General features: G+C 41.1%; 1 protein-coding gene and 1 long non-coding RNA gene across 6 annotated transcripts; one reads left to right on the top strand and one right to left on the bottom strand.

Annotated features, from left to right (window-relative positions):
- On the top strand, positions 1-16,588 carry STMND1 (stathmin domain containing 1). Of its 5 annotated transcripts, none has more exons than XM_079983311.1 (5): positions 129-1,161; positions 8,310-8,350; positions 10,297-10,432; positions 12,954-13,105; positions 16,217-16,587. In XM_079983311.1, the coding sequence occupies exons 2-5, from the start codon at positions 8,348-8,350 to the stop codon at positions 16,484-16,486; spliced, it is 561 nt and encodes a 186-aa protein (XP_079839437.1). In that variant the 5' UTR covers positions 129-1,161; positions 8,310-8,347; the 3' UTR covers positions 16,487-16,587. The 5 variants fall into 5 exon arrangements, 4 of the variants coding, with proteins under 4 accessions (XP_079839435.1, XP_079839437.1, XP_079839434.1 ...); XR_013840572.1 differs by lacking the exons at positions 129-1,161; positions 8,310-8,350 and adding exons at positions 8,374-8,726; positions 14,673-14,851 and having other exon boundaries at positions 16,217-16,342; XM_079983309.1 differs by lacking the exon at positions 8,310-8,350 and having other exon boundaries at positions 1-1,161; positions 16,217-16,588.
- LOC307219824 lies at positions 12,680-25,747 on the bottom strand. The gene is made up of 3 exons (XR_013840584.1): positions 25,699-25,747; positions 24,563-24,683; positions 12,680-12,785 (listed from the first exon to the last, which is right to left on the bottom strand). It is a non-coding gene; the product is annotated as an uncharacterized lncRNA (long non-coding RNA).
- Between the last annotated feature and the right edge of the window lie 1,438 nt (positions 25,748-27,185).

Below are 27,185 nucleotides of genomic sequence, written 5' to 3'. Positions count from 1 at the left end.
CAAAGCCTAATGAGCACTTAGTCACTTGAAAACTTCTGTTGATTTTAAAGATTAATTTTTTCAATAAATATATAATCTCACAATGTTTTATTATCCCAAAATGCCATGGAAGGGGGAAAGTTTTGTACCTGCTCTGTTGAAAGGATTCAATGTGTTTTCCAAACTTTGTTCTAGGTTTTGGAGGCAGGCAAGTGTAGCGCTAGTCACTCTCCCCAGCTAAGGCTGAGTCTGATGTCTCAATACCATGGGCTAAGGAAAATCTCATCACGACCAGACAATAGAAGGCTATCTCTACATGGGATGTGAAGTAATATCATACATGAAGGCAAAAGAAGGGGCTTGCAAAAAGCCAATAATATAGATCTCAGTATGCCCTTCAGTAGAGTGAGAATCGGCCCTGAATTAAAGCAAAATGTGTTAAAATTATATTCAGAGACATGAGTAGAACGCCGAGGTATGATGTACCAGGATTATATAAAAGGGTTGCAGTGATGTCAGAAGAGTCAGTTAATCAGATTTGTAGGAGCTAACTATGAATATTTATAAACACATGCCTAATATGAATCATAGTACAGATTAATACTATATGCGGGTTTTCTACTTAATCACTTTGTATGAGTCTTCTCCCCCACCCCTAAAGTAAAACATATTTAGCCATTTACTCATGGCTGCTATTTTTATCCGAGCCTTTTTCAGATTCAGTATTAAAATACACATCTTTCAAAGGAACTGTGCAGCTTTCTGTACTTCAATGTCAGGAGCCCTTTATAAACTGTGCACCTGAATATGGCATGTTGACAGCTTTCAGTTTTAGAACCAGGGGGTTGATTAATAGAGTTTGTCGGCTTGCCATTGCACCTCCCTTCCATATTAATGAGGTAATTTGGGGATTTAGATCAATTTAGGTGCAGGATAGTGAATATTTGTGAAGCAGCTGCCATCCTAATCCCATTTACCTGGGAGTAAACCCCAGTGAATTCAGTAGGGCTTGCTTCTGAGAAGACATGGTGAGGATGGCAGCCTAAAACCCTGAAGATTGTTGCTGTCCCCTTGGAACACTTCAACCAGGAAGAAATAAGTGGGAAAGGTGTGCAACACCAGGTTATGTATATCCAGCCCCCCAAGTCGTTAAAACAAGCAGCAACAACAGAGAAGAGCAAGGTATGACGACAGGGTGATATTTTTGGGTGGGGGGACAGAATGTTGAAGGACAGGTACAAAGGACTTCTCCCTGTGAGCAGGTATGCTGGTGGCTAATGTAGTTTTGTAATGGGGACGCAGGTGGCGCTGTGGGTTAAAGCCTCAGCGCCTAGGACTTGCCGATCGAAAGGTCGGCGGTTCGAATCCCTGCGGCGGGGTGCGCTCCCGCTGCTCGGTCCCAGCGCCTGCCAACCTAGCAGTTCGAAAGCACCTCCGGGTGCAAGTAGATAAATAGGGACCGCTTACCAGCGGGAAGGTAAACGGCGTTTCCGTGTGCGGCTCTGGCTCGCCAGAGCAGTGATGTCACGCTGGCCACGTGACCCGGAAGTGTCTCCGGACAGCGCTGGCCCCTGGCCTCTTAAGTGAGATGGGCGCACAACCCCAGTCTGTCAAGACTGGCCCGTACGGGCAGGGGTACCTTTACCTTTTACCTTTAATGTAGTTTTGGTGTGTTTTTTTCCCATTGATGGGGAAGCTGGTGCCCACACCATTGTGTTCCTTTCTTTTGTTTTTTGTACTTTTGGATGTGGCAGCCATTTTGTGACTGGTACCATGGCACTTTCTGAAAATTCCAAATGGGCCCTCTGGCCCAAAAGGTTTGCAGCCCTGTTGTATTAATTCCTGTTTGGCATGATAAGCTTTCAGCTGGATACACACAGAACAGAATCTATAAAAAGGATAACTGTCTTCTGAAAGGAAAGAAGAGTTGGGGGTGGGGAGGGAGTATCCTGCAAGCAGTTAGCAGAGATGAGACAGAAAATTTTCATAGGGTTCCCTGGGAAAGAAAGCCATTTTAAAAATCTGTATCGTTTTATTGACATGTTCATTTCTATGGGATAATTAGGCTAAAATGAAGCTTAGAGTACATGACCTCCAGATTAAGGTGCCTTGCCTCAGATGGGTGCAAAGAGTATTGATTTACAATTCAAATAATGGATTATGTATTTAGAGTTGTATTTTCAGATTTCACCGTAGATGCAAGTTTGAAGTCTGTTCTGAGCTGAATTGCCTACTGGGTTTAAGGTTGCTACTTCCTCAGCAAGAGGTTGAGATATTCATAGCCATATGACGTGAAGTGATTCAATGGGTGCAGATTTCCACCCACCAGGGAAATTTCATGTTGGGAAACCACCTGTTGAATTTCTGCCTGCTATGTTGTTAAAGGTCCAAAGCCTGTGTCAAGGGGTGGGGGGATCTGGCAGCTCTGTTACTAACCAAAAGCTTGGGAACATAGTTTCTTCTGCTTACAAAAGAATTAGTGTGTTAACAGATTGTATCGAAATAGTACTTATTTGTTAATGAGCAAATGGAATGCAAGTAGAGGTTTTATATTTAAACTGCATATTTGCCTTCTACTTATTTTCATTTGCAATGGTAACAGACTGTTCTTTCTCTCTTGAACACACACACTGCTTTTTACCAATAAGTGCACTTGCAAAATCTGTAGTGTAGACAAAACATGAGTCAAATTATCATTACATGAGCACAGAAGTAATTCAGAAGACTGAAAACATTTCAAGTCTTAAATAATCCTCTGTGGACATTTAGAAACTATTTTTTATAAAAATATTTTTATTATAACATTTCAGTGTAGGAACTCCACTAGAAAAATAAAGCATATAGTTCTTCAAAGAGAGGTGTGACATAATTCATGCAATGAGTAATTGTGTGATTTTCAAAGCTGTAAATAGCTGTAGGGAGCCCTGAATTAGGACTATGTCACGTAAAGAGAAAGCCTTAACCCTTTGTCTCTGTTACAATACTGATCCAGATTCTTCATTGCCACTGCACTAGTACCTGCTCTTTGCATTGGGTAAGAAGTTCTCGTCGGCAACAACTGAAGCTTCTCTTTCAAAGCAAATAGCAGAGAGGAGGGGCATGTCAGGGCAAATGGTTAAATTCCCTCCAACCTCCCTCAAAAATGGTCCTGATCTAGATCAGTAGTCCATTGCTTCTACTTATTTTTAAAATACCAAATACGATTGCTTCCCTTGACCTGGACACTATACTTCTGTTGATGCAGTCTAGAATAGCATTAGCTTTTTTTGCTGCTGCATCACACTGTTGACTCATGTGAAGCTCATGGTCTATGAGGATCCCTAGATCCTTTTCACTAGCAAACCAGGTGTTCCCCTGATCCATTCATCTTGTAATTCTATCTGGCATGACTTGTTTTTGAGAAACCCATACTGGGTCTTAGTAACCACTGCATCCTTTTCTAAGTGCTCACACACCAACCATTTAATTATCTGTTCGAGGACCTTTCCTGGTTTCTACAACAAGCTGACTAGTTGGTAGTTACCTGGGTCTTCTTTTCCCTGACTTCTGAAGATAGCGACAACATTTGCCTGCCTCAAACCCACAGGGACCTCACCTGCTCTCCAAGAATTGTCAAAGATTACACACAGAGACTCTGAGATTACATCTGCAAGCGCCTTTAGTGCCCTTGGGTGCAGCTTATCAGGTCCTGGAAATCTGAATTCATTTAAAGTAGCTAGGTGTTCCCTTGCCACCTCTTTTCCTATCTTGGACTGCAGCTCCCTCCTTGGATACTTTATTCTGTTATCACCAGGTTGGCAAGTGCTTTCCTTTTGGGTGAAGACAGACGCAAAGTAGTTTTTGAGCAGTTACACCTTCTCTTTGTCACCCAGTAGCATTTCTCCTCTATGCAGAGGACCTACTACACACAGGACACCACAGGGATAGCCAGTGTGGTGCCATTTAGATTTCGTAGTCCAACTCCCACCATACCTGATCATTGGCTGAAGCAGGTGATGGGAGCTGTAGACCACCATCTGCAGTAAAGCACACTGGCTACCAGTGCCATAGCACTTAAGACACTGGAAACCAGACATTCTGGTTGAGAAGTCAGCACTGCCTATTATACATACTGCCAAGACACCGGCTGTTTACTGAAAAGATCAGATATGCTAGAAAGCTCATGTGATCCCCTAAATCAGCACCGTCTGGAAGTTCCCCAACTCTCTCTTATTAATGTGTTTGTAGTGTTGTTGTAGCTGATTTTTTTCTGACCATTACTCAGCATAGTCTCTTTTGTCTCCTATTTCAAGATGATTCAGACTCCTATTACATTTTTTTTTCATCTGATCCCCAACTACTCTGATCAGTCATTTGAAAACATGTTTCAGATGCAGTTGCTGTGAAATGTTGCTGTGGGATTTAAAAATAGCCACCGCCTTCCATGCTAGAGGCGGATGCTTTTCAGAGAGGGGAAGAAGCAAACTGATTTCTCTTCTCTCTATGTATAGAACAGCATCGTACAGTTGTACCTGCCTACTCACCCTGGTTGAAATTCACATTTGTGCACAAAGGCACTCTATTCCTTCAATATTTTGTCCTTTCAGGCTTTTTATTTTGGTGTTTCCATGGTGCTTTATATGCTGCCTCAATTTTTTCCTCCATTTCAAGGTTGTGAAGTCTCTCTTATTTAAAACACAGATTCTGCTTTCAGGTATTTTTTTTAATATATAAGGGATACCCAGGGAGTCTTGGGTGATGTATGCTGGATTGCATTCCATTTAACTTTCTATCAAGTTGTTCAGGCTAAGATGGAAGGGCCTCTCCAAGGCATCCTACCAGAGAAGGCACTACATGGCTCAGTGGAAAGCTAAACTCATACAAGAAACATCTCCAGTAATAACAAATGACTGTTCCATGAGACAAACAGAAGCCATTCAACAATTGGGAGTGCAGAAAACTGACTTTATGATTTGTATCCACTAAGTCATCTTCAAAGTAGACCCATTGGCCATGGCAAAATTAAGTCAAACTGACTTCAATGTGTCTACCCTGCAAATAGCTTAGTGGGAGGTAACCCTTTGGTTGAGATCCAATGTGTTTAGTGCAAGAGGATCGAAAATAGGCCTTGTTGTGTAAGCACTAGCACACAAGCTTAACTGTCACCTGCTGTAATAATAGCCATGGTTTGCTAGGACAACAGGGAGAAACGTGCTAAGAGGAAGGCACGCTTGGCAAACCCTCACCATGATCAACTCCCGCCTGGAAACCTATGTCCCCACTGTGGAAGGATGTGCGGATCCAGAACTGGTCTCCACAGTCACTTACGGACTCACTGCTAAAACCCTGATTTGGAAGACAATTTTACTCAGCTACAAGTGATCGCCAAAGAAGAAGAAGAAGAAGAAGAAGAAGAAGAAGAAGAAGAAGAAGAAGAAGAAGAAGCAACAGCAGCTAGGGGTTGTGAAACATCTTTTGCAAGTACAAGACAATGATTGGATTTGCCTGTTGCAGCACATTAAGAACAAGGCTTCTGGTAGTGGAATGGGTGTTGTATGAGAAAACTTTCCTAATGACAACTCTTATGTTTTGAAAGAGCTTTAATAGCAAATTTTAAAGCTTATTATTGTGCAGGGACCTAGCTAAAAAACTATCTAGAGCAGGGGTTCCCAATTAGCTGAGTACTGCATTTTTCAAAAGCCAAGCCCATTTTTCAAAAGCCAAGCCATGGATCCCCTACTTTTGAAAATTTTGATAAATATATGGTGGATGTTGTTATGTGAATGGTCCCACAGACCAACTGGGTGTGCTAAGCAAGACCCCAATTGGGAATCACTGATCTAGAACATAAATGTTGTATGTATTGTGATTAATTAATAATAATAAAAACTTGTCATAGTAATCCCATTGTATCTAATTACTATGGGAGTATGGGACAGTCTTGCATGTGGAACTCTTAATCTCCAGTTGACACCAAACAATGACCCAATCCCAGGATGAATTAGCCAGAGACAATGCAAATTCTTCACCAGGACCAGATTTAGGAGCATGCAACCCAGGCAACAGCCAGAGATGCTCAAATTGAGTTTAATCCAACAGCAGAAATTGGGGGGGGGGGAGGCCCAGTTCATCTTCTCTAAAAGTGTAGTAGTATTTATACTGGTCAACTCAATGTTGGGACAACGTCCAGGAGCTTGATATGACATTTCACTTGTTCTTAAAATTGAAAAAGATTCTAGGAACTTTGAATAAACAATTTGGTTTTTAACTGCTTATATATTATTTATGTTTATATAAATTATTTACAACCTGCTCTTCGTGGTTCACACAATCCCAGAGAGGAAAAAAACATCAACCTACAGTAACACAATGATTCATTTAAATACAACTTAATATAAAACTAGTCAATATGCTAGCAAGATAAATACATCTGCCAAGCAAGAGGCGCCACTTTAGTCCGATGCTTGGCTGAATATCCATGTTTCTACCACTTGTCAAAATGTGAATAAATACAGATTTACAAACTGATTAATTTATATGACACAGATAACACCTGCCTGTAAATAATACAACTAAGTCATGAAATGGGTTCCCAGGGGAATAAAAAACCAACATGTTCAAAAATTATAGAAATTGAGACAATGCTGAAGCTGCTCTTAATCTGGGGTGTCATTTCATCATGGTAGCCCTGAGTCTAGATTCCCATCAGCCCTAGAGTTCTATGATGCATCCAAAGCTAAGAGGTGACTTAAGAAAGCTGCCATTAGCATCAGAGGCTCACCCTGACAAACAAGAGAGAGTAACTTTTATAAGAGATTTACATTCCAGTTTCATAAAGTACCCTGAATCTGTTAGAAATTCACCAGCAAACATTTGCCTGTACTTGACATGAATGGGAGCTCAAATTGTGTTTTAGAAACCACAAAGCTTTTGTCACAGTTCTCTGCTAGTGAATATCTGTTGATATCTTGGAAGATGAAACTGCATATTTCTATCTGAATGGGGATGTGCTTAAATGTATTTTTAAGCATTCAATCAGAAGTATTATTTATGCATTTTAAAAACCCAATACATGGCATCAGGGTTACCCAACCCTCTTTTTAATATTACGCTTATTCCAATATAATGGGCAAAATTACTATGTAACATAAACAGTACAGTAGTGCAATTGTTAACATAATTGCAGTGCAATTCTTGTTATTATTTTCCAACGAGATACTGTTGCCCTCTGCTGGCTTTTATTATGTATGCAGACATTAAAATAATCAGAAAATGCCTAGCAAAAACAAAGTCTGTATTCATATCTCAGTACCACAGATAGATAGGATGTTCATGTCACTGATTATCCATGAGCAACACTCCCTCCTAGTCTTTGGCTACTGCAAAAGAACTATTACTATTCCCCACAATACCAGAACCCCTTAATACATGCAATAAATCCTTTCTTCCTGGAAATAATTGTGTGTGGGGTGGTGGAGAATGGTCTATTGGTTTGAATTTAGCCCTCGTTGTTTTATTTTCCCAGCATTCTGCTGTTCTGAGATCAGCTTGGGTAACATTCTTCTTTTGGTACTTCTGAATCTCTGGGCTGGCTTAAGGTTAGGCAGAGAGCTCTCAATAAAATCCTGGTATTTTCCATAGCAACAGGGCTTACAGGAACATGGTATCTTTTAGATTTCAGATGAAGACATGTGCTTGCAGCCAGCAGGAGATCTGCACACTCTCTCATACAAAGCACTGCTATGTTCTGCCACAGGGATGAGAAATCAGTGGCCTCCCACATATTGTTGTGACTCCCCCTGCAGTGAAGCACCCAGAGCAGGCGAATCGGTTTAGCTACCCTAAAACCACCTCTGTAGGAGTCCTGTCCTCATTTTCACATGGACACCCAACATGAAAATTCGGGGAAATAATAGTCTCAGGCCAAACAGCAGCTAACTGATCATACTTAGGTGATAACTGCTAGCCACTTCAAGTCAACAAACAGCTAGCTTGTAAAAACATTAGACTTCAAGAAAACTAATGTCTTGGCTGCCTCTTTTATATGATTTTCCTTTCCTTTTCTGTATTTTCATGTTTTGCATGACTGGAGCAAGAAATTGAGTTTTCTTTTCTTTTTTTTAATGTATGGAGAACAATTAGCAAAGGAGGGTGCTGTGTGAAACTCATTGTAAGAACTGGTTTACACACATGCATTTTAAAAAGCTTCCCTAGCAGTTGTTGTTGTCTAATCCCCTTATATATTTAGGGTTTCTGTCTCTGATGTTTTTTACCAATGGAAACCTGGACAGTTGCACTCTCTTGATGAACTTTCCATCGTTCTTAAAAATGTTGTTACCATTATTTTGCAGCTACAGCAAAGGAACGGGATGCAAGCTGATGCAGGAAAATGGTCAGCGTAAAAATGTTCCTTCCCTCCATAACTGGGAAGAATCTACCAATATTTCTTGCTGCCATTCTGCTGTTCACATCTGACCTGGGGCAATTGTCTATGCTTAGGCAGGGTCACCCAAGCTAAGATGCAGAGTTCTACAGTGTGCTAAATGCTAGACAAAAGCACTTTGCTGGGAGTGATTTATTGTAGCAACAGGCCTTGGCAACAGCTTAAGTCCATAGTGATGGTTTCTGTGAAAAACAGGAGGCTGAGCTCCCTGTTCTGCTTCCAAAGAAGCACTTGTCACAACATGGGTTGCAGCACTTCCAGCAGGGCAACTGTCAAGGAACCATCATCCAATAATCCACATCAGAGCAGAGAAGTCAAAAAGCAGGTAATATGTTGCTTAGATTTCTCTACTTCTACAAATGGTTACTTTCCAAGATCAGTGTTGCCACGCTTTGCTTCCTTTAGACGGGAGATCACTAGAGAATGGTGGTATCTCTACAATGTCTGCCTTATTTACACATACAGTGTAGCACAATGGAAGCAAACAGACTCCTGTAGGAAGCAGCAAAATCTCAAGGACCACCTCTACCCACATGAACAAGTCCAGGCCCTGACTTCAGTCTTCATCAGAGGCCCTTTCCCACGTGCCTCATCTGACGTGCAGAGGTGGCAACATGAAAATGGGCTTTTACAATGGTGGCCCCCCTACCAATTTATCTGTGCCACTCATCTTTTGAGTGGGGTTGGGTAGGATTTGTCCTTTTTGTTGCATTGCTAGATTAGCACTTTAGGAAATGTTGGTGTTGTACTTGATTTTTTTCTTCAGCTTTTAAATTGATGCTACGTGTTTGCAGCATATCTTGTTAAGTCACACGACTGCTTTATACATTAAATGTCTCAAAAAATGATAGTAAACGAACACCCCTCCTGCATCAGCAGTAGAAGAGAGATTGGTTTGCCTCTATTCTCTCTCACGGTACAGGCTGAAGCCCAGTGCTGCCAATTACAGCACTGATCAACACTGAATTAAAATGGATTTACCCAACACAGCTGATTTGAATCACCTGTGCTGAAAATGTATAGAACACAACGCAGGTGCTACAGGAAGTTATGTTTAACATAAGAACATGAGAAGTGCTCCACTGGAACAGACCAAAGAGCTGTCTATTCTAGGATTCAGTTTCCCCCTGTGACCAAACAGATGCTATGGGAAGCACAAATGCAGGATGTAAAAGGGATAAACGTTCCTAGTTAATGTAACAAAAACTGATTTTGGAGAAATGAACCCTGTAACCATGATCATGGTTGCTATCATGTGTTAGGCATGGTGATCCATTTTTCTAGCCTCCTTTACTTCCAGTATTTTCCTGCATCCCCTCCCCCAACTTGGTCTTTTCTTATTTTTCCTACTGAGGGGAATGTGGGGACAGAGGAATGGACTGTTATGCAGTGTTGCATGTAATCACTGTACAAATTTGTGCAGTTCTCTGAAAAAAAAAATTAGGTAGCAGTGCAGCAATGGCAAGACTAACGAGCAAAACCTATGTCAATAGGAGCTGGATTTGCCTGTGTGGCTTGGAAGAATCTACTGCTGCATCAGCACATATAATTTAGCTGTAATATATGGTCAGAGACAATGCTCTGCTATCCAGTGCGATGCACGTTTGCAGTGCAAGCAAACCAAGGGTGATGAGATGCAAAGCAGGCCAGGATTAGTGAACGGGAAGCAGCCAAGTTTACAACAACCTTGATTACTTTTACAACTATCACCACTGTCATACCAGGGCAGGGGGCGCTAATCTTCCTCAGCCCTTCTCTCCCTCCGTGGCAAGCTTCAGGAGAACAGAATAGACTTAAACAATTGAGCAAAGTACACCAGTAAACTCAACAACTGGAGTTTGTTCTATACTGTATAAATTTTGTGAAGATAAATGCTAATATCAATTTTTCCCCAGGCTGAAAATGATCCACTTACTGGAACAGTTAACACTGTCTCCCAAGGTGGGTCAGGTGCTGAAGATTATTCAAGTGAAGGAAGGCTGCCAGACAGCGGTACAGGAAAGTTACCACCAGCTAATGAACAAAACACAGGTGTGAATTACTAGCATTTGAGTAACATAAAGCAGTGTTTTATGTTCGGTAGCAGGTAGAGAATGGCTAAAAGCCACAGAGCCTAGGGCTTGCCGATCAGAAGGTCGGCGGTTCGAATCCCCGTGATGGGGTGAGCTCCCATTGCTTGGTCCCTACTCCTGTCAACCTAGCAGTTCGAAAGCACACCAAAAAGTGCAAGTAGATAAATAGGTACCGCTCCGGCGGGAAGGTAAACGGTGTTTCCGTACGCTGCTCTGGTTCGCCAGAAGCAGCTTAGTCATGCTGGCCACATGACCCAGAAGCTGTCTGCAGACAAACGCCGGCTCCCTCGGCCAGTAAAGCGAGATGAGTGCCGCAACCCCAGAGTCGTCCGCGACTGGACTCAACAGTCAGGGGTCCCTTTACCTTTATGTTCAGTGCACATATGCATTGTGTCCACTGATTTTTTAAAAAGGCCAGTTCTTGCCTAGATGTTTCATCTGTTTATTTTCTTTCTGGTTTACTTCTTCTTGCTCGCACTCTTCATGCATATACAGTGGTACCTTGTCTAGCGTCCGCCTCGTTGAGCACCCGTTCCGTTGAACATCCACAGGAAACCCGGAAGTACCAGAATGGGCTACTTCCGGGTGTGCCGCTCACGCATGTACAGAAGCGCTAAATCATGCTTTGCGCATGCACAGAAGCGCAAACCGCTCTGTGCGCAGATGCGGTGCTTTGTCCAGTGTCCTTATCAGCCAGTGACTGGGGCTCCGGAATGGATCCCAGTCACAAAACGAGGTACTACTGTACAGCCCACAGTAGCAAGGAGTTGCTCATGGATATGAATATGAACACTGGAAGCTGCCTTCTACCAATTCAGACCATTGGTCTAGACTCTATCTAGCTTAGTACTGTCAACACTGATTGGCTATGGCTCTCCCCAGGGTCAGACCAAGAAACTGTGCTGTCCGAGACAAAGGACAAGATGGTGCCCCTTTCCCATTTTCATGTATAGAAACCAACATGATAGTGTCTTTCACCACACCAGAGGCCCCAGGAAAACCCATGTGGCAACAGAGGGAAATGGCTGAGAGACTTGGGAAGAACTGTAAAGGACTGCTGCTACTACCCAACAGCCTTCTGAAGTGCTTTCCTCATTCTGCCCAACAGTAGGGCCAGTCCTGAGCTCCCCAGGGTTTTAGTGTAGAGTCTTTCCCAGCCTTACTTGGAGAAACCATGGTTTGAACTTGGGACCTTTTGCATGAAAGCATGTGTTCCTATTCCAGCATGCTTATTGAAATGACCACTGGAAACAAATGGGAGTGCCTAGCTGTCAGTATTGCTGAGATGAACTGTTTGTGTATAAACTGAAAAATTCAGAAAGAGGAACAATGGGGGGGGGGGACTGAAAAGAAGTCAGACAAGGAACAGTGATGTGGGCACTAGTTGAAATATGCAGCAGGCTGAACACATTCCCATTTGAACCAAGGTCTATGGCATGACATCATATCCTGAGATGTTTTGCCGTACAAACCATGCTGATTGGAATGGGACCCAGGACAGGAACTTAGGATAATAATTATGTTCATAATCATGTCTTGTCTGCAGAACCTAATAGGCATCTGATTGACCAATGTGAGAACAGGATGCTAGACTAGGTCTGCTGATCTGACTCAGCAAAGAGTGCTCTTCTTGTGTTCAGATATAACAAGGGGTACTAGAAGCAGGAAAATGGAGGCTGATTCAAAGTATGGCAGATTTTCCTCTTGCTTAAATTTAATAGAAGCCCATTTCAAAGGAAGCCAAGATAAACTATAAATAGTTTAAGAGGATCTATAGATAGAATATGAGTCCACAGAAATTGAATACCATGTGCAGGCTAAATATTTTTGGCTGGTTGAAGATGGTGTGATGCTGACTTTTTACTGTTTTAACAGAGTTGCGCTAAAATTTCTAGATACATGCAGTTCTCACTTCACTATGCGAAAATTCACTTATCTTAAATGAGGAATTAGTACTCAAAACTCACCATACATACCATAGATTCAGCTATCTGAACAGAGAGCATTTTTTACTTTCTCGCTTGCCTTTCGCTGGTTGGTGGTGAGGGCAGGAATGGAGGAGGGGAATGATTAGACAAATCAGAGAGCATTTTTTCTGGATTTTCCCAGGGGTATTTTGGCTTTTGAGGGTCAACATTCCATAGTTGGGGATGCGAATCAATGGAAATTGTCAACTCATTATACAAACACTCACCTAATGAACGATTTCCAGAGAAGATACTGCGTTCAGTATTTTGCTTTAGCAGATTTAGGTTATCTTGCACAATTCTCCCCTCCCCCAGCTTGACTCCCCTGTTCTTCATATTATGGACCTTATAAAACAAAAATATGAATTAATTCAGAGGACTGAAACTTAACAATGACGTTTAAAGAAATGCCCTTATGTTGCTTTTTATTATGATTCTAAAAATAAAAAACCTAATTTAAAAAACTGCCGTCATATCAAAAAAAAAAAAAAATTAACATTTATGTTTGTGAAGACATACATAGAGGTGGACTTTCCAAGAAACCAGTGAGCTTAACAGAAAGAGAAAGACAGACATCATCAGACATATTGGAGGAGCTTCGGATGCAAGGAATAATCAAGACCTCAAGTGCAAACTCTAATAACAGAGCAGCAGATGATGCCACAGTAAGTAAATGTCAAAACTAACAGAAATACACTTTCCAGTCTGAGCTACTATTTCTGCAGTGAACTATGGGTTACTCCTGCAATGGCTCTTTCTTGTGGAATTGAGAATTGATTTAATTAAGCTGTTTATGTCATGTATGAGAAATATTATATTATATTATATTATATTATATTATATTAACTATATTATAGTACACATCCCTGTGACTATCTCTGGTGAAGGTTGGTATAAAAAATCTCTACATAAATAAATACATTTATTATATTTATTTCAATCAATTTATTTCTGAAGGTCTCCTAATCTTCGCTGCCCCTTATATCTAAAACTCCTTCCCAAAACACCCTCATTCTTGTAATGATTAGTCAGTTTTTTCTTTTCAAAAAATGAACTCAAATTGACTTGCAAAAGACACAAGATGAGAAAATAAATATAAAACAAGAATTAAAGCAACCTAAAATACAACAGGTGGCGCTAAATGTTAAAGCCTCAGCGCCTAGGACTTGCCGATCGAAAGGTCGGCGGTTCGAATCCCTGCGGCGGGGTGCGCTCCCGCTGCTCGGTCCCAGCGCCTGCCAACCTAGCAGTTCGAAAGCACCTCCGGGTGCAAGTAGATAAATAGGGACCGCTTACCGGCGGGAAGGTAAACGGCGTTTCTGTGTGCGGCTCTGGCTCGCCAGAGCAGCGATGTCACGCTGGCCACGTGACCCGGAAGTGTCTCCGGACAGCGCTGGCCCCTGGCCTCTTAAGTGAGATGGGCGCACAACCCCAGAGTCTGTCAAGACTGGCCCGTACGGGCAGGGGTACCTTTACCTTTACCTTTTAAAATACAACAAATATACAAATCCAACTCAACCCCATGCCACTAAAATATGCAGAGAACTAAATTCCAGAAACTTGAGTGAATAAAAATGTTTTTACTCAGCACCTAAAAACAGATAGTGAAGGCACCAGGTGTGCCTCTCTGAGGAGAGCATTCCACAACCGGGGAGCCACCACTGAGAAGGCTTGTTCTCATGTTGCCACCCTCTGCACCTCCCTTGAAGAGGGCACACAGTGAGGGACCTAAGATGAAGAATGCAGGGTCCAGTTGGTTCATGTGAGGAAACATGGCACTTGAGGTATTAGGGTATGTTTTTTCTGTTTGGCATTTTAATCCAAATTAGCTTTCATTGACAAAAGAAACACTCTGTATAAAGTTGACATGAACTGAAAAAATGCAGGTGATGGAATATAAGATTCAAAAATAGTAGCAAACAAGTTAAATCCTAACATTGGAGATAACATTAGCAGGACTCTGAGATAACATTAGCAGGACTCTGAGAACTGTATGTACAAAGTAACCTAAACACAACTAAGTAACTATGCATGACTACTCTGAAGTATATTGTAATGTGTTAAAATAGATTTTCATTATTTCTCTTTCTATTTGTTTGGTTCTTTTCAACATTATTTCAAATACTGTGATTTAATTTATTCACATGCATGCACAGAGTAGAATAAGGTAATTCCCCTTTGAAAAACAAGACTTCCTTCATGGACATACATAAAATTTTACTATTTCTACAGTTGATAGATACAGGAAATCCACCAAAGAAACCACCAGCCAAACTGGAAAAGCTCAAAATCAAAAGGAAGCACATAATTTAACAATAGAGGACTCTGAAAACAAGCCATGTGTTGAAAAGAGAAGAATCCACTAATCTGACTACATCATTCTAGTATCTGAATACCTAACGATCAATAATGTATGTAACATCACAACGTATCTTTGAATTAGGAAAGCTTCTGTTCCCCATGTTACTACTGAACTTGGCTCTTACTTGACGAGGTGTTTCTAAACAAGTTTACTGACAGAGGCTAAAACAAATTTGAAATTTTCTGCCTTCCTGCCTTCCTTCCATCCTATGATCTGATTAAATTCAACATGCATCCAGTGAAATAGACTCTAGTCCCAAAATGTAGTGCCACAATAAGTGTTAGGTCATTAAGGTGCCACAAGGCTTTTTGTTGTTCCTGCATCAGCATGCAATGTACAGTCATAAATTGGCTTTTGAACAGCTTAATTCACGAACAACTTGGAACTCGAACGTCGCAAACCTGGAAGTAGGTGTTCCGGTTTGCGAACTTTGCCTCAGAAGCCAAACAAGCAGTGCAACTTCTGCAGCTTCCGATTGGCTGCAGGACGCTCCTACACGCATTCTATTCGAAAACCAAGGTACAACTGCACTGATAGAGCTGTAACTCTGACAGGAAGGTCAACAGCTTCTAACATCAGTCTTACTCAGATAGTCTTAACGTGGGTAAAACTCATGCATGGGGTTGGGGAAATCAATATTGCTGTGGTTGACCATGACCTTCACATATTCAAAGTGGTTTTTTTCATGCTGTGCATGCATGCATACATACAAGTTCTATGAACATAGGCTGTCTCCATGCACCCTTCAAAATAAAGGGTCCTGGATTATATATACAGGGCCTATGCACCTATAAACAGCGTTTGAAACTCCCATTGTTCTAGGCACGTTTTGTGACAAGGAATTTCATTAACGCTAGCAGTTTCTGAGCTCTAGGCGCAGTACTGAGCCTAAGATTTCAGATTAAAATTGCCACTGCTGTAAGAAAAGGACCACCTTTTTCTGCCTCCCCACTTCCAGCCACTCTGATGACTAGAAAAGGGACCCTCATAAGACTATTAGGGGAGCGGGCACGGGAAGTACGGCTTTGTTTTTGCAGTCTTCAGATGAGGAATAGACCATGTGAAAAATGAACATAATATTTTTGCTGCAGTTCATTCATTTTCGCTTTGTATTCTGGTTATGAAAAAGTGCGCCTAGTAGACACTCCTTTGTGGCGCCCATAACCTAGGTTTAAGGTGCCATTTACCTCCTAGCTTTCATATCTCTGTTTCTATAAATTGTATGCCTGCAAGCTCTGTGCTAAAAGCAATGATGAGCACATTGAGGTAAGGGCAGGGCCTACCTTTGCAATTCCCATCTCTCCCCTCCACATGTTAATTATATTCACATTAAGAATTTGTTTGTGGTGCTAGCCTATGCATGTCTCTACAAATGTTGTATCCCTATCCCATTTAAAGAGGCATCTCTTTTCAGACAAGAGAAGAGCAACTGAAAAAGGAATTGCTGACTGACAGACCATCACCACTAACCTCCCATGAAAGCAGAACTACAGGGAGTGACATAGACTGTTCAGCTTCTGAAGTTGAAAAAACTTCTAATACTTTTCAGTTGCTTTCCTTAAATCTGGGTTCAGGAAGCTGGATAGAGAAAGAAGATTGGGATGATAATGTAAAGGACAATTTTGAAGGTTTCAGTATGGTGGAGTCAGATGTCACTTATAATATGGTAAATGAAGCATTTTAAACAGTACAATTTCTTTCAAAGATATCTGAGCTATGGAAGTTAAATCTCTAGGTTTTCACCTGCATTAAAATAAATGTACTAAAAACCAAATGAAAACATTTGATTATGGTTTAATTTGATAGGATATTTACAATTTCTTTCCCCACAGACAAATAAGAATATGATGTAACTCATTCTAGCAGGATTGTTTATTATTTTCAAATACGAAGCAATTGATACAGTTTGTAAGTGAATAAATATTCAGAATTCATGAAGAAGAATAACAAACTTGAAATAGACCTTTAAAATGGTCTCATTGTTGACTGTTTCCACTTTAGAGCAAAAGAAAACTTTGCCATCCTAATCACTGAGGTATTGATAAAAGGAGGGATAAACAGTGCAATCCTACATATGTCCACTCAGTCAGAAATAATTGTATTGTTTCAGTGTTAGCACTAGGGCCACCAATGAACTATGAACAGAAACATCAGTTAAACAATTTAGATTTTAAAAAGATAAATTTGCTGGGACCCCCGGAGGAGAGACAGCGAAATGAACCAATAGAGCAGAGTCTTTCACATTTGTACATAACTGTTAGCTCCATTATTAGCATAATCAGCCTTACTTCATGTCCACTGGTGGCTACATTAACAGAAGCTATCCAACAGTTGGCTGTTCCCAGATTGAACGTTCTAGAATTCAACGTGAAAGCAGGCAAGCCAGTAGTGTTGATCCAGTAAGGGCAATGCCTAGGAGGACACAGGCCTCTCTACTCCCTTATTGTCCTTCTTGAAGCAGCCTTGCTTCTACAAGGGAGTGGGAGGTGAACATCTGTAGTATCCAGGATAGCATGTCCAGCATACACTGCTAAATAAAGATGTGCTGCTGTCAGCAGTGCCAGGACCAGTCATGCTTTGCTGAAATTGGGAGATTTGTTCCTTTCACAATACCAGGCGAATTGTGTTGTTTTTTGACGTGTGTGTGTGTGTGCGCGCACGCGTGTGTCTGTCCCCACTACCTGAAACATCCCCATTACACCATGGATATTGCTTAAAATGCAAACATGTTACACCCTTAACATTTTCCTGAAAAATAATGCTGACGGACTTGTGAATGTTTTGTAACTTTTATGCTTCAGATATAAATCTCTCAAGCAATAAATACATGCAAACATGTTAGCCCAAAACAGCCATGCAATTTCACACCTCGCATCGGCAATCTGGGATCGTCAGGGAGGTGGTAGAAGGAAGCAAAAGTGGCACAGTGCAAGAAAAGGAAACTTCAGTGAGTGTTCATGCAGTTTATTGCAGAGAACAGTAGGTGGAGCCCTGGTGAGCGTCAGCGCTGAAAAGCTTACACTCAAGTCAAAACTGGAGCACCAAAGATGTCAGGGAGCAGATGCAGTAACAGCCTGCACCAACCTGGTCCCTCCAGATGTTTTTGACTACCATTTCCATCAACCCCAGACACTGGGGGGCACTAGGTTGGCAAAACCTCCTACATAACATTCCATACTCACATTGCACTGTCTTGAAGCTCAACATTTTTGAAGGATTAGTTTCAGGTTTTTGTGAGTGCTGGATAAAAAGCAAGAGGGTTCTTCTTCTATCTAAAGGTGCTTGGATATGAATCTCTGATCTTGCCCCCCACTGCCACGTAACTAATTATTGGGCCGCCAGATCCTTCAACGAAACAAATATAATAGTAATAATTTATTATTTGTAGCCTACCCATCTCACTGGGTTGCTCCAGCCACTCTGGGCAGCTTATATGGTTTATAACTGTTACTGACAGATACTGACACCCATTTCAGACTCCTGCCAGTGACCCACTAGCATAATGTGGCCTGATGCTGTGAAAAATTGAAATTTGTGCAACTTTAAATCTTGCCATGCAGTTCTCTAACAGAGCAATGTGTCCAAAAACACTTATAATGAGCTGAAGAGCAGCTTCATCAATGGAAATAGCACGCAACACAATGGGGATCCTGTGGCCCTCCAGATGTTCCTGGACTACAATTACCATCATCCCTAATCTGCTGTCTGGGGCTGATGGGAAATGGAGTCCAATCAATGTATGGAAGCAGCAGGTTCTTGACATACAACAATGTAATGTATTAGTGGGAGATACATTGGAAAAAAGGAGAAATTTGCACTAACATGCTGCTAAATTTTCAGGACAGCTTATAAAAACAAATTTGCAATATGGAGAACAGAATTTAAGATTGGAAGAATTAGAAACTGAGAGAAACCAAAACCCACACCTAGTTCAGGTACAATGGAATTCAAACCAGGATCCTTGCTTCTTTGCCCACTGCACTACCGAGATTGCTGGTCAGAAGTAAGTATTGGTGAGTTAGGATCAAGATGCATCACCAGAGTCCTGAATCCCCCAGCCTTAAAAACGGGGGTCAGCAAACTTTTTCAGCAGGGGACTAGTCCCATGTCCCTCAGACTTTGGGGGGGGCAGACTATATTTCGGGGAGAGAGAGAGAAAAAAAGAACAAATTCCTATGCCCCACAAATAACCCAGAGATGCATTTGAAATAAAAGGGCACATTCTACTTATGTAAAAACACGCTGATTCCCGGACCGCCCACAGGCTGGATTTAGAAGGCGATTGGGCTGGATCCGGCCCCCAGGCCTTAGTTTGCCTACCCATGCTTAAGAATAAGGTGACCATCACAGAGCCAATCCCTGCAGATACCCCTTGTGGGTAAGCAACAGAGGAACGGATGAGTTTGTCTGTTTCTGATATATTCTTTATGCCGCTATGGTTAACAGATCTCCCGAAGTGAGTTTCTTGTTCTTTCGTGCTATTATAACGTATTACACCTTCAATTTGTGATGTCATTAGACAGATTTATCATGCACCTAATGCTTCTAAATTATAAACTAGCTAAGCAAAAGTAGTTGTTTCACCATCATTACACTGTATTCTGAAATAGCTACCAGGGGAGGGGAATCTATGGTTGAAAGTAGGCATGGGGAACCTTTCACAGACCAAGGCCACATTCCCATCCGGGTGACCTTCCAGGAGATACATCCCAGTGATGTGCAGGGCCGGAGGGAAAAGCAAACCAAGAACTGTGTGTAAATTTTACCTTTCTATAGCAGTCTGGTTTCTACACACATTCACACCCCTTCTCTATGCTTGATTCAGGCAACTGAGAGGCATTATAAGACTCCAAGGACACATTCAAGCCAGGCTTCAGTACCTGCATCAGATTTCAGTTTGAGTTTATTTGCTGGTGCTTTTAAAGCACCAGTCCAACAAAAGCTTTATACTTGAAAAGTAGCTAAGTTATGTCTTGCATATTGCACATTTTGTTTGGCAGATAAGGCAGGACTCCTACAATCTGTGCATTTCTAGTCTGCACTAATTCCAAAATATGGATTTCCAGCCTGACTTAAAAATAGACGTAGAAGAATGCTTGAAATAGTCTACATTCCTATCAACAAGTGATAACCAACTAACCTTGTGGTGTTAACGCTCAGGCAGAACACTGGTCTAGAAAGGAAGACATTAGATTACTGTGCCTTCGGTGCCTGAGGTTGCATCCATACTTAGTTACAATTACTGCCCCATATTGCTAAAGCATGGGGCCTTTAGGAACCAATCTTGGAAGGTCAGTATGATTCCAGCTAAAAGCCAACATGGTCCCTTGCTTGGGAAGGGAATAGTTTTTTAATAAAAAAATAGAATGAGTAGGACAGTTTTGAAGTTCAGGTGGAAGAAAAATGAAGACTGAGAACCTTGTGTAAGCCACACAAATAACATCTGAGCATCAGGATCTGTCCTACTCAAGTGTTCAGTCTAGCAATCCTTTCAATGTGCTTGTGATGCAGGACAAGCTTTTATTAGCTGCACAACGTGCATTTAAAAAGCACAATATCTAATCCTGAACAGAGGGAAAGAGGGCACTGTGACATAACATTTTCCAACAGCTGCCATAACAACATGCTCTTGCCAGACAACTGCAGAATGCTGGAGACAGGCCTGCACATTTCCAGCTCCAAGTCTAGCTACTGTGTTTGAAATATCAAAGCATAAGCCACCACACCAGTCTACACTGCAACATATCCTTTTCCGACTCTGTCAAACCACAATAATGCTTCAAAACGTTATTTTGGTGGCTAAAAGGGGTGTTCCTGGGTCTTAATCAGCACTGTAGCAGGGAAAGGGGCAACATATTACCAGAGCATGGGGATAGTAGAAGCTGAACGCAGAGGACCTCTTGCCGTACTTCTGCTAAAGAAATTTATATGCCTGGGTAACTAATGTTTGGCCTGTTTTAGGCAAGAGTTGCACTTGTTTACATACTAGAAGAGGGGATAGAGCCATCTTGGTCACTAAAGCAACTACTGGCATGTATCTGTGTACAAAGTTCCCTCCATCAGCTGAGACCGGTGTGTCAAGCTACAACCCCTCTAAGACAGAGATACCGGTAATCTGTCCACAAATATCCATAAACCAGACTAAGCTACTACTATGTATTATGTAGGGCTGCCTTTGAAGGCTTCTCAAAACTTCATCAAAATATTGTTTCGAGCCTACGATATGAAACTCATCAACTGGAATATGTCTCATAGCTTCAACAACCATACTGACTCCCTTTCCAAACAAGATTTAAAGTGCTGGTGTTTACCTTCAAAGCTACATGTGACTTTGGACTGGTGTGCCTGAAGGAGTGCTTCTCATGCACAAACCTGCCTTCTTCAGGTGTTCCCAACTAAGTAGCAGCCAATGAAATATATTTTATCAATTATGGCATAGAACCTTTGAAATGCTTCCCTCCCCAGAGGCCCACTTAGTACCTGCTCAAAGGTATTTTGGGCATCACACAAAGGCTTTTTAAATTTTCCTGGGCCCTTTACCATATTGGTCTTATTCTGTTCCAGTGGTGTGCCTATTGTTTCTGCTTTTTTCTGCTTTTTTGTTGTTTGATATAGGGTTTTCCTGTTGTTAAATTGTTAAAGGGCAGCTAACATAATATTCTGGAGTAGGATTACTGAAAAAGAGGACATATTTCTTAAATAACTAAATGAATGTGAAGTCACCAGCTAGAACCTTTGGATGGTATCCAATGTCAGTCTTACTCAGAGTAGACCCACTGAAATTCCTAGTGTTTTTAACACTTGATTGGGAGCCGCCCAGAGTGGCTGGGGAAACTCAGCCAGATGGGCAGGGTATAAATAATAAATTATTATTATTATTATTATAGACAGTACTAACTTACATTCATGAATTTCAATGGGTCAACTCTGAATAAAGAGTCAGACACAACCCCTAGTTGTTCTTATTTATTCATAAGAGCTTGGGTTTAGAGGTTGCTATTCACAGAACAGTGGGGCAGTTTTTGCCCATGACCTCTGCAGCCTGTACTGTCTCATTTCTCATGCTGTTCAATCCTCAACTTCACGTGTTCTCCAACCATTAAAGACCGCTCCTCCATATATGAACCAACCCAGACCTTGCAATTATCATCTGAGGCCCTTCTTCGTGTGTCCCCTCTCCCAGAGGTCCAGAAGGTGGCAACAAATGAACAGGTCTTTTCTGCGGTGGCTCTCCCCAGGCAGGCTTGCCCGGTGCCTTCATTAAATACTTTTAAATTGGAATGCCAAAACATTTCTCTGTAACCAGGCCTTGGGCTGATTAAACAACTATGGCTTTTGAAATGTGTTTGTAGGAGGGAGGTTATTGGTCTTTCTTTGTTAGTTTTTTGTTATGTATTTTGTGTTCTTACTCGTAATTTTATGTTGTGGACATCTTTGGATGAAGGGTGGCATAATTTAATAAACAATAATAATTATAATAACAACCCTCTGGAGCAGATTTTCAGAGGTGGTGGTAGAAATTGGGAAAATTCACCTCTCCCTGTCCCTTCTATAACATTCAGTGAGTGGAGTTCCACTCACAGGATTTCTGGATTCAATACTTTGAAAAATATTGTACTTGGTGCTTATATAACATTTCTCTTCAGTGCTCCCAGCATGTTATATTCATTATCACACACAAAACAAGTCCTTACAATACCACAACACTGTATGCTGGTATTATAATGCCCACATGGCAAAGGGCGATTTGAGGTGGGGGAGAGAGCTGTTCAGTCATTCTTCTGAACACACATTGGGGCAGGGAGGAGAGCAGGATTGCACCCACTCTGGGCCCTAGCTTGCCTCCTATGCACTTTCTGTGCAAAAGAGCCTATACTCATACAAACTGAATGCATGTAAGCTCTGCTTATTATACAATCAGGCACCCTGCCTACTCAGCATTTCCCAATTGTGCTGATGGAGCCTATGTGCATAGCTGGAATAGTGCTAATGACTTGCCTAAGATCTCCCACTGGGTTCATAGTTGAACTGAGATTTAAAGTAAAGCACTTTCTAGCACATTTGCATTACAAACCAAACTAAAGCAAGGGCCCTTTTAAACCTCATCTATGAAAACTCCATTAATTACATGGCTACTCTCTCCTTACAGCCAATAATTCTAGTATTCGGTTCAGAAGAGGATACTCATTATTTCTTCCAATAGTCAAACCTTCTTAAATAATTCACCCCTTGCATTATAATCTGTAACTTTTGCTTGTATTAAATATTGAAGCACCATAATTCCTTGTAAGTTTATAAAGAAAGAAGGCTGAAGGACAATAAAGTGTAAATTCAGTTGTCACAAAATCCAAATGGCACACTTGAAAACTAAGTAGACTCCAGTTCATTCCTAAAATCTAGTATTCGCAAAGATGCCATCAATAAATAAACACAATCTAGTATACAGTTGCCTTTGTTCAGTTTATTCCTGCTGATTTATTAATGGCTGTATCTTATTTCCGAATTCAGTTTCACAAGTGAAACTGTAGATTAAAAGAATAGAAATCAACAAGAAAAGAGTATTGTCATGTACAGGTCTTATTCTCATGTAAGTGTGCATAAGACTGTAGCCTAAAGCTGAGGCCCTATGTGCTCGTATGTGACAGCACACCCCATTGAACTTAATAGAACTTAATTTCAAATAAACAAGTATAAGATAAGGCTGCATAATTAGCACATAACTCAGTGAAGTTTTCTACACTTTACTATGCTTCTCTTTGTACAAAAATATCAAAGTGCTCACACCTGTTAGGGATTCCATGTGTGCTCAGCTCTAAATAGCTTTCAAATTAAATTTGCTGCCATATATCAGTGTTAAACTTTTCCAATTATCAACAGGTGCCCATGAGCTGTACTCTTTATGTTTACTACCTTGATAGCATATCATTTGGGACGACTTTAAAGTCTCTATAGCAGGCACTGTCTTTATTTTTGTCATGTAAAATGCCAAGAAGAACATCTGTGCATTATCATGTTACGCTTACTATCTCAATCTTGGCTGTGACAGACAGAGCAGATCTGTTTTCCTTAGGCCTGAAGGAATCTCTCTTGGAATAAAACTAGTCTTGGTGATACTACGGTCTGCTCCTGAAGCATGCAATGTATTTTCTGGAGTACTTCGCTCTTTGCATACTCAGGACCCAGAAAAGGTCGTCAAAAAGGGAGACAGGCACATTATACAATCAGCAATACATGATAAGCACTATGGCAAGAGGTGTAAGAATATTTAGGGTTTTCCAGTAGGAAGTCAAATGATACCCCATATAAGGTATGCCTATTTCAAGTATTTAATTAAGAAAACTTTGCTCAGAGTGCAACCATTAGCTAATAAAGCATTTTCTAAGAGCACACAATTTCAAGCCCTTTTTGAAACCACATCGAAAATGCAGGTTTCAGGAGCCAAAACTGTTTTTAATAGAAAAACAGATTATTTAATGTGTTTCTTTTTATCCCGGCATGTGAACTGAAAGCTTTCTGATAGCTCCATCTTCATTTCAAATATCAGAAATACAGTGCCGGATTAAACCCTGTGGAGACCCTGTAGGCAGTCAAAATATCTCCTAATATGTTTTTGTAATTTCCTTCAAAATCAAATCAATATTATTTTGATCTGTTGTCGCGGGGCCCCTAAAAGGCTTGGGCCAGTGACTACTCTGCCTATTTGCTAATCCAGCACTGCAGAAGTAACCTCGATTTAGGCTAGAGATGTATACACACTTACTGAGGAGTTAAGTCCCATGGACCTCAGTGGGGCTTGCTTCCGAGTAGACATGTATAGGATTGCACTGTTGCTGAAGTCATAATACCCCCCTTCCAAATGCCTTCTGGGTCATTATCATATGCTGAAATAAACCATTGGGAGGAATAAATAGAGTGGAATATAATCGGTGGGCCTTTGTTGTCTTCAGCAGCCTGCTGAATGACTACATGACATCCCCTGCTCTCTGACATGACAGACATCTGGTGCGTATAAATAAATAAAGAGACTGACAATACTGTTAATGTTAATACGACTGAATTCAGTAGCAATCGGTAAGCTGGCAAGCTGTCTGCTCATTGCTACCCCTGACAGGAAGACTATAATAAAATGCATCAGTTAAAACTATTCATTGTAAGTGATAGTCTGCTTCAGGGATGCTATATTATAGTATCCCCAAACAGTGGCGTAGCGTGGGGGGTGCAGGGGGGGCCGGCCGCACCAGGCGCAACATCTGGGGATTAGGGTTAGGGGGCGCAAATCCACGGGTTAGGGGGCGCAAATTACTTGCCTTGCCCTGGGTGCTGACAACCCACGCTACGCCACTGTCCCCAAAAGACACACAGGATGGTCTTCCAATTTATATTCTTTATGGACACTGATAATTTATTTAAAAGCGCAGTAGGAAATAATCCTTATTCCTTACACTGCAGCATTTGTATGAAAGCCCTTAACAACACAATCAGAAATGACTTGGGTTACTTAGGAAGTCCTAGATAAGTTTGCGGCATTTCAGAAATATGTTGTTAGGACACTTGAAATCTCAACCTGTCAGAATTCAGTTTTTTATTGTAACGATGACTGTCAATAACCAAAATCTCTGTCTAATCTGTTGGGAACTAACTGTGCAACTTTTGACAATAGAAGTTGCTATTTCTTAGTGCTGCCTTTTTAAGGCACACTTGACAAGTACATTACTCTCTCTGGTGGTTTGGTCACTGAAAAACTAAATACTTGGCCTCATACTACCATGCTCATGTTGACATCAGAATTGTGAAGGTACTTCCACGGCAGATAGAAAGCTAGAATCTAATGCACAAAGAGTCCAATATACCCTGGTTTCTTTTTTAGAAAAATCTGAAAAGAGAATTTTTCTTTACCTCTGTCTTGAAACTCAGGACATGAAGGTGCATCAGAAGTCACATACACAGGACGAACACTGAGCTTCAGAAATTCTGTAATTGAAGCACCCTCAAGACTGTGGGAGACAGGATTTGCAGCGGCAATTAGTAATATAAATATGAAAATGGGACAAGCCATACATGTGTGATGCTTCCTCAATCACAAGCTTTAAAAATCCAGAGTTTAGAAAAAGGGGGATTTTGAATAGCACCTATTTAAATATATGCATGCTTTCAAGAATGTATGTTATATTTACAAACGTGTCACATTTGATAAAAATGTCAATCTTGACCAAGGATAGCCAGCTAGTTAGCTGCCTGTGAGCCAGATATGGTCCTAGACTTCCACCCCAAATTTTCAGATTTTCACTCTTGGCCGTCTACTTGTGAAAACGCAAGTTAAAAGCATGCAAGCAGAGAAGTAGAGAAGCAGAGAATGCTCATAGAGAAGTAAATGTGACCCTGCTCTCCAGTGTGCTGGCCAATGCATGAGATAAGTAGCTACCAGTACGCCTGTGTGTTTAATTGCATGAAATCAAATTGTCCTGCTCCTTTAAGTCATCCTACCACAAATGTCCAAGCAACAGGCCTGTCCTAGACAAATCTTAAACAAGTCATGGCTAAGGGTTTGCTCAAAGGACCAGTGCAATCCTAGGCTTGCCGACTAAGTCCCATTGCGTTCAGTGAGCAGCAATCATGAAACTAGTAAATATAAATGAACTCAGATGGACTTCTGAGAAAACAAGGCAAGGACAGCACTATGACATAATCTACAATGGGGGTAGCTAATTTATGGTCCTCCAGATGTTGCTGAACTGTAACTCTCATCACCCCCAAGTATTGAGCATGCTGCCTGAGACTGAGGGTTCTGTACTACAGCAACATACTGAGGACCACAGGTTCCCCATCCTGAATCTAAATCATTACATTTCTCTAATATCCCAGTTATCTGCCTGAAAAGGTTCATGTTCCAATGTAATCATTCTGTATTTTTAAAATCAAATGCTGTAGATGCTATACAATCATTTCCAACACAGCACATTAATACAATTAAATACAATAGCAACCTACAAAGAAGTCTAAATAAGAACATAGTATGCTGTATTAAATAATACTTTATGGCTTAAATGAATATTACAAGGGATGTTCTATAAGTTATGTGTGGGAGGGATATAATTTAATAAACAGAGCAAAAACAACCTGATAAAATACCAAATTAAATCTGCAGCATTGACACCAGACTCATCAAATGTTAGAAATCTGGGGAAATAAAATATTTAAACTCCAAAACATTCAACTATAATAATGCATATAAACTTCAGTTTCTTTCTAGTCAGGATTAGCAGATATCCAGTATCCCTGGATCCATCTACCTTTTTCTTGGCATAGCACAAGAGTACTTTTTTGTTTTGACCACAGAGGTCCTTCATTGATGGCTGGTTGGCAAGAATGGTTGGCATCTGTTT

This window comes from Podarcis cretensis (genome assembly GCF_951804945.1).
Source record: "Podarcis cretensis genome assembly, chromosome: 7".
Lineage (NCBI taxonomy): Eukaryota > Metazoa > Chordata > Lepidosauria > Squamata > Lacertidae > Podarcis > Podarcis cretensis.
This window is presented reverse-complemented; position numbering and strand designations above follow the sequence as displayed.

What these genes read in the sequence shown, in the direction of transcription:
- STMND1 (XM_079983308.1), top strand. Translation starts at nt 8,502, where the DNA reads ATGCTAGACAAAAGCACTTTGCTGGGAGTGATTTATTGTAGCAACAGG. An exon ending in GCAGAGAAGTCAAAAAGCAG is followed by an intron (nt 8,727 to 10,296) that starts GTAATATGTTGC and finishes ATTTTTCCCCAG; the next exon opens with GCTGAAAATGATCCACTTAC. An exon ending in GAGCAGCAGATGATGCCACA is followed by an intron (nt 13,106 to 16,216) that starts GTAAGTAAATGT and finishes ATCTCTTTTCAG; the next exon opens with ACAAGAGAAGAGCAACTGAA.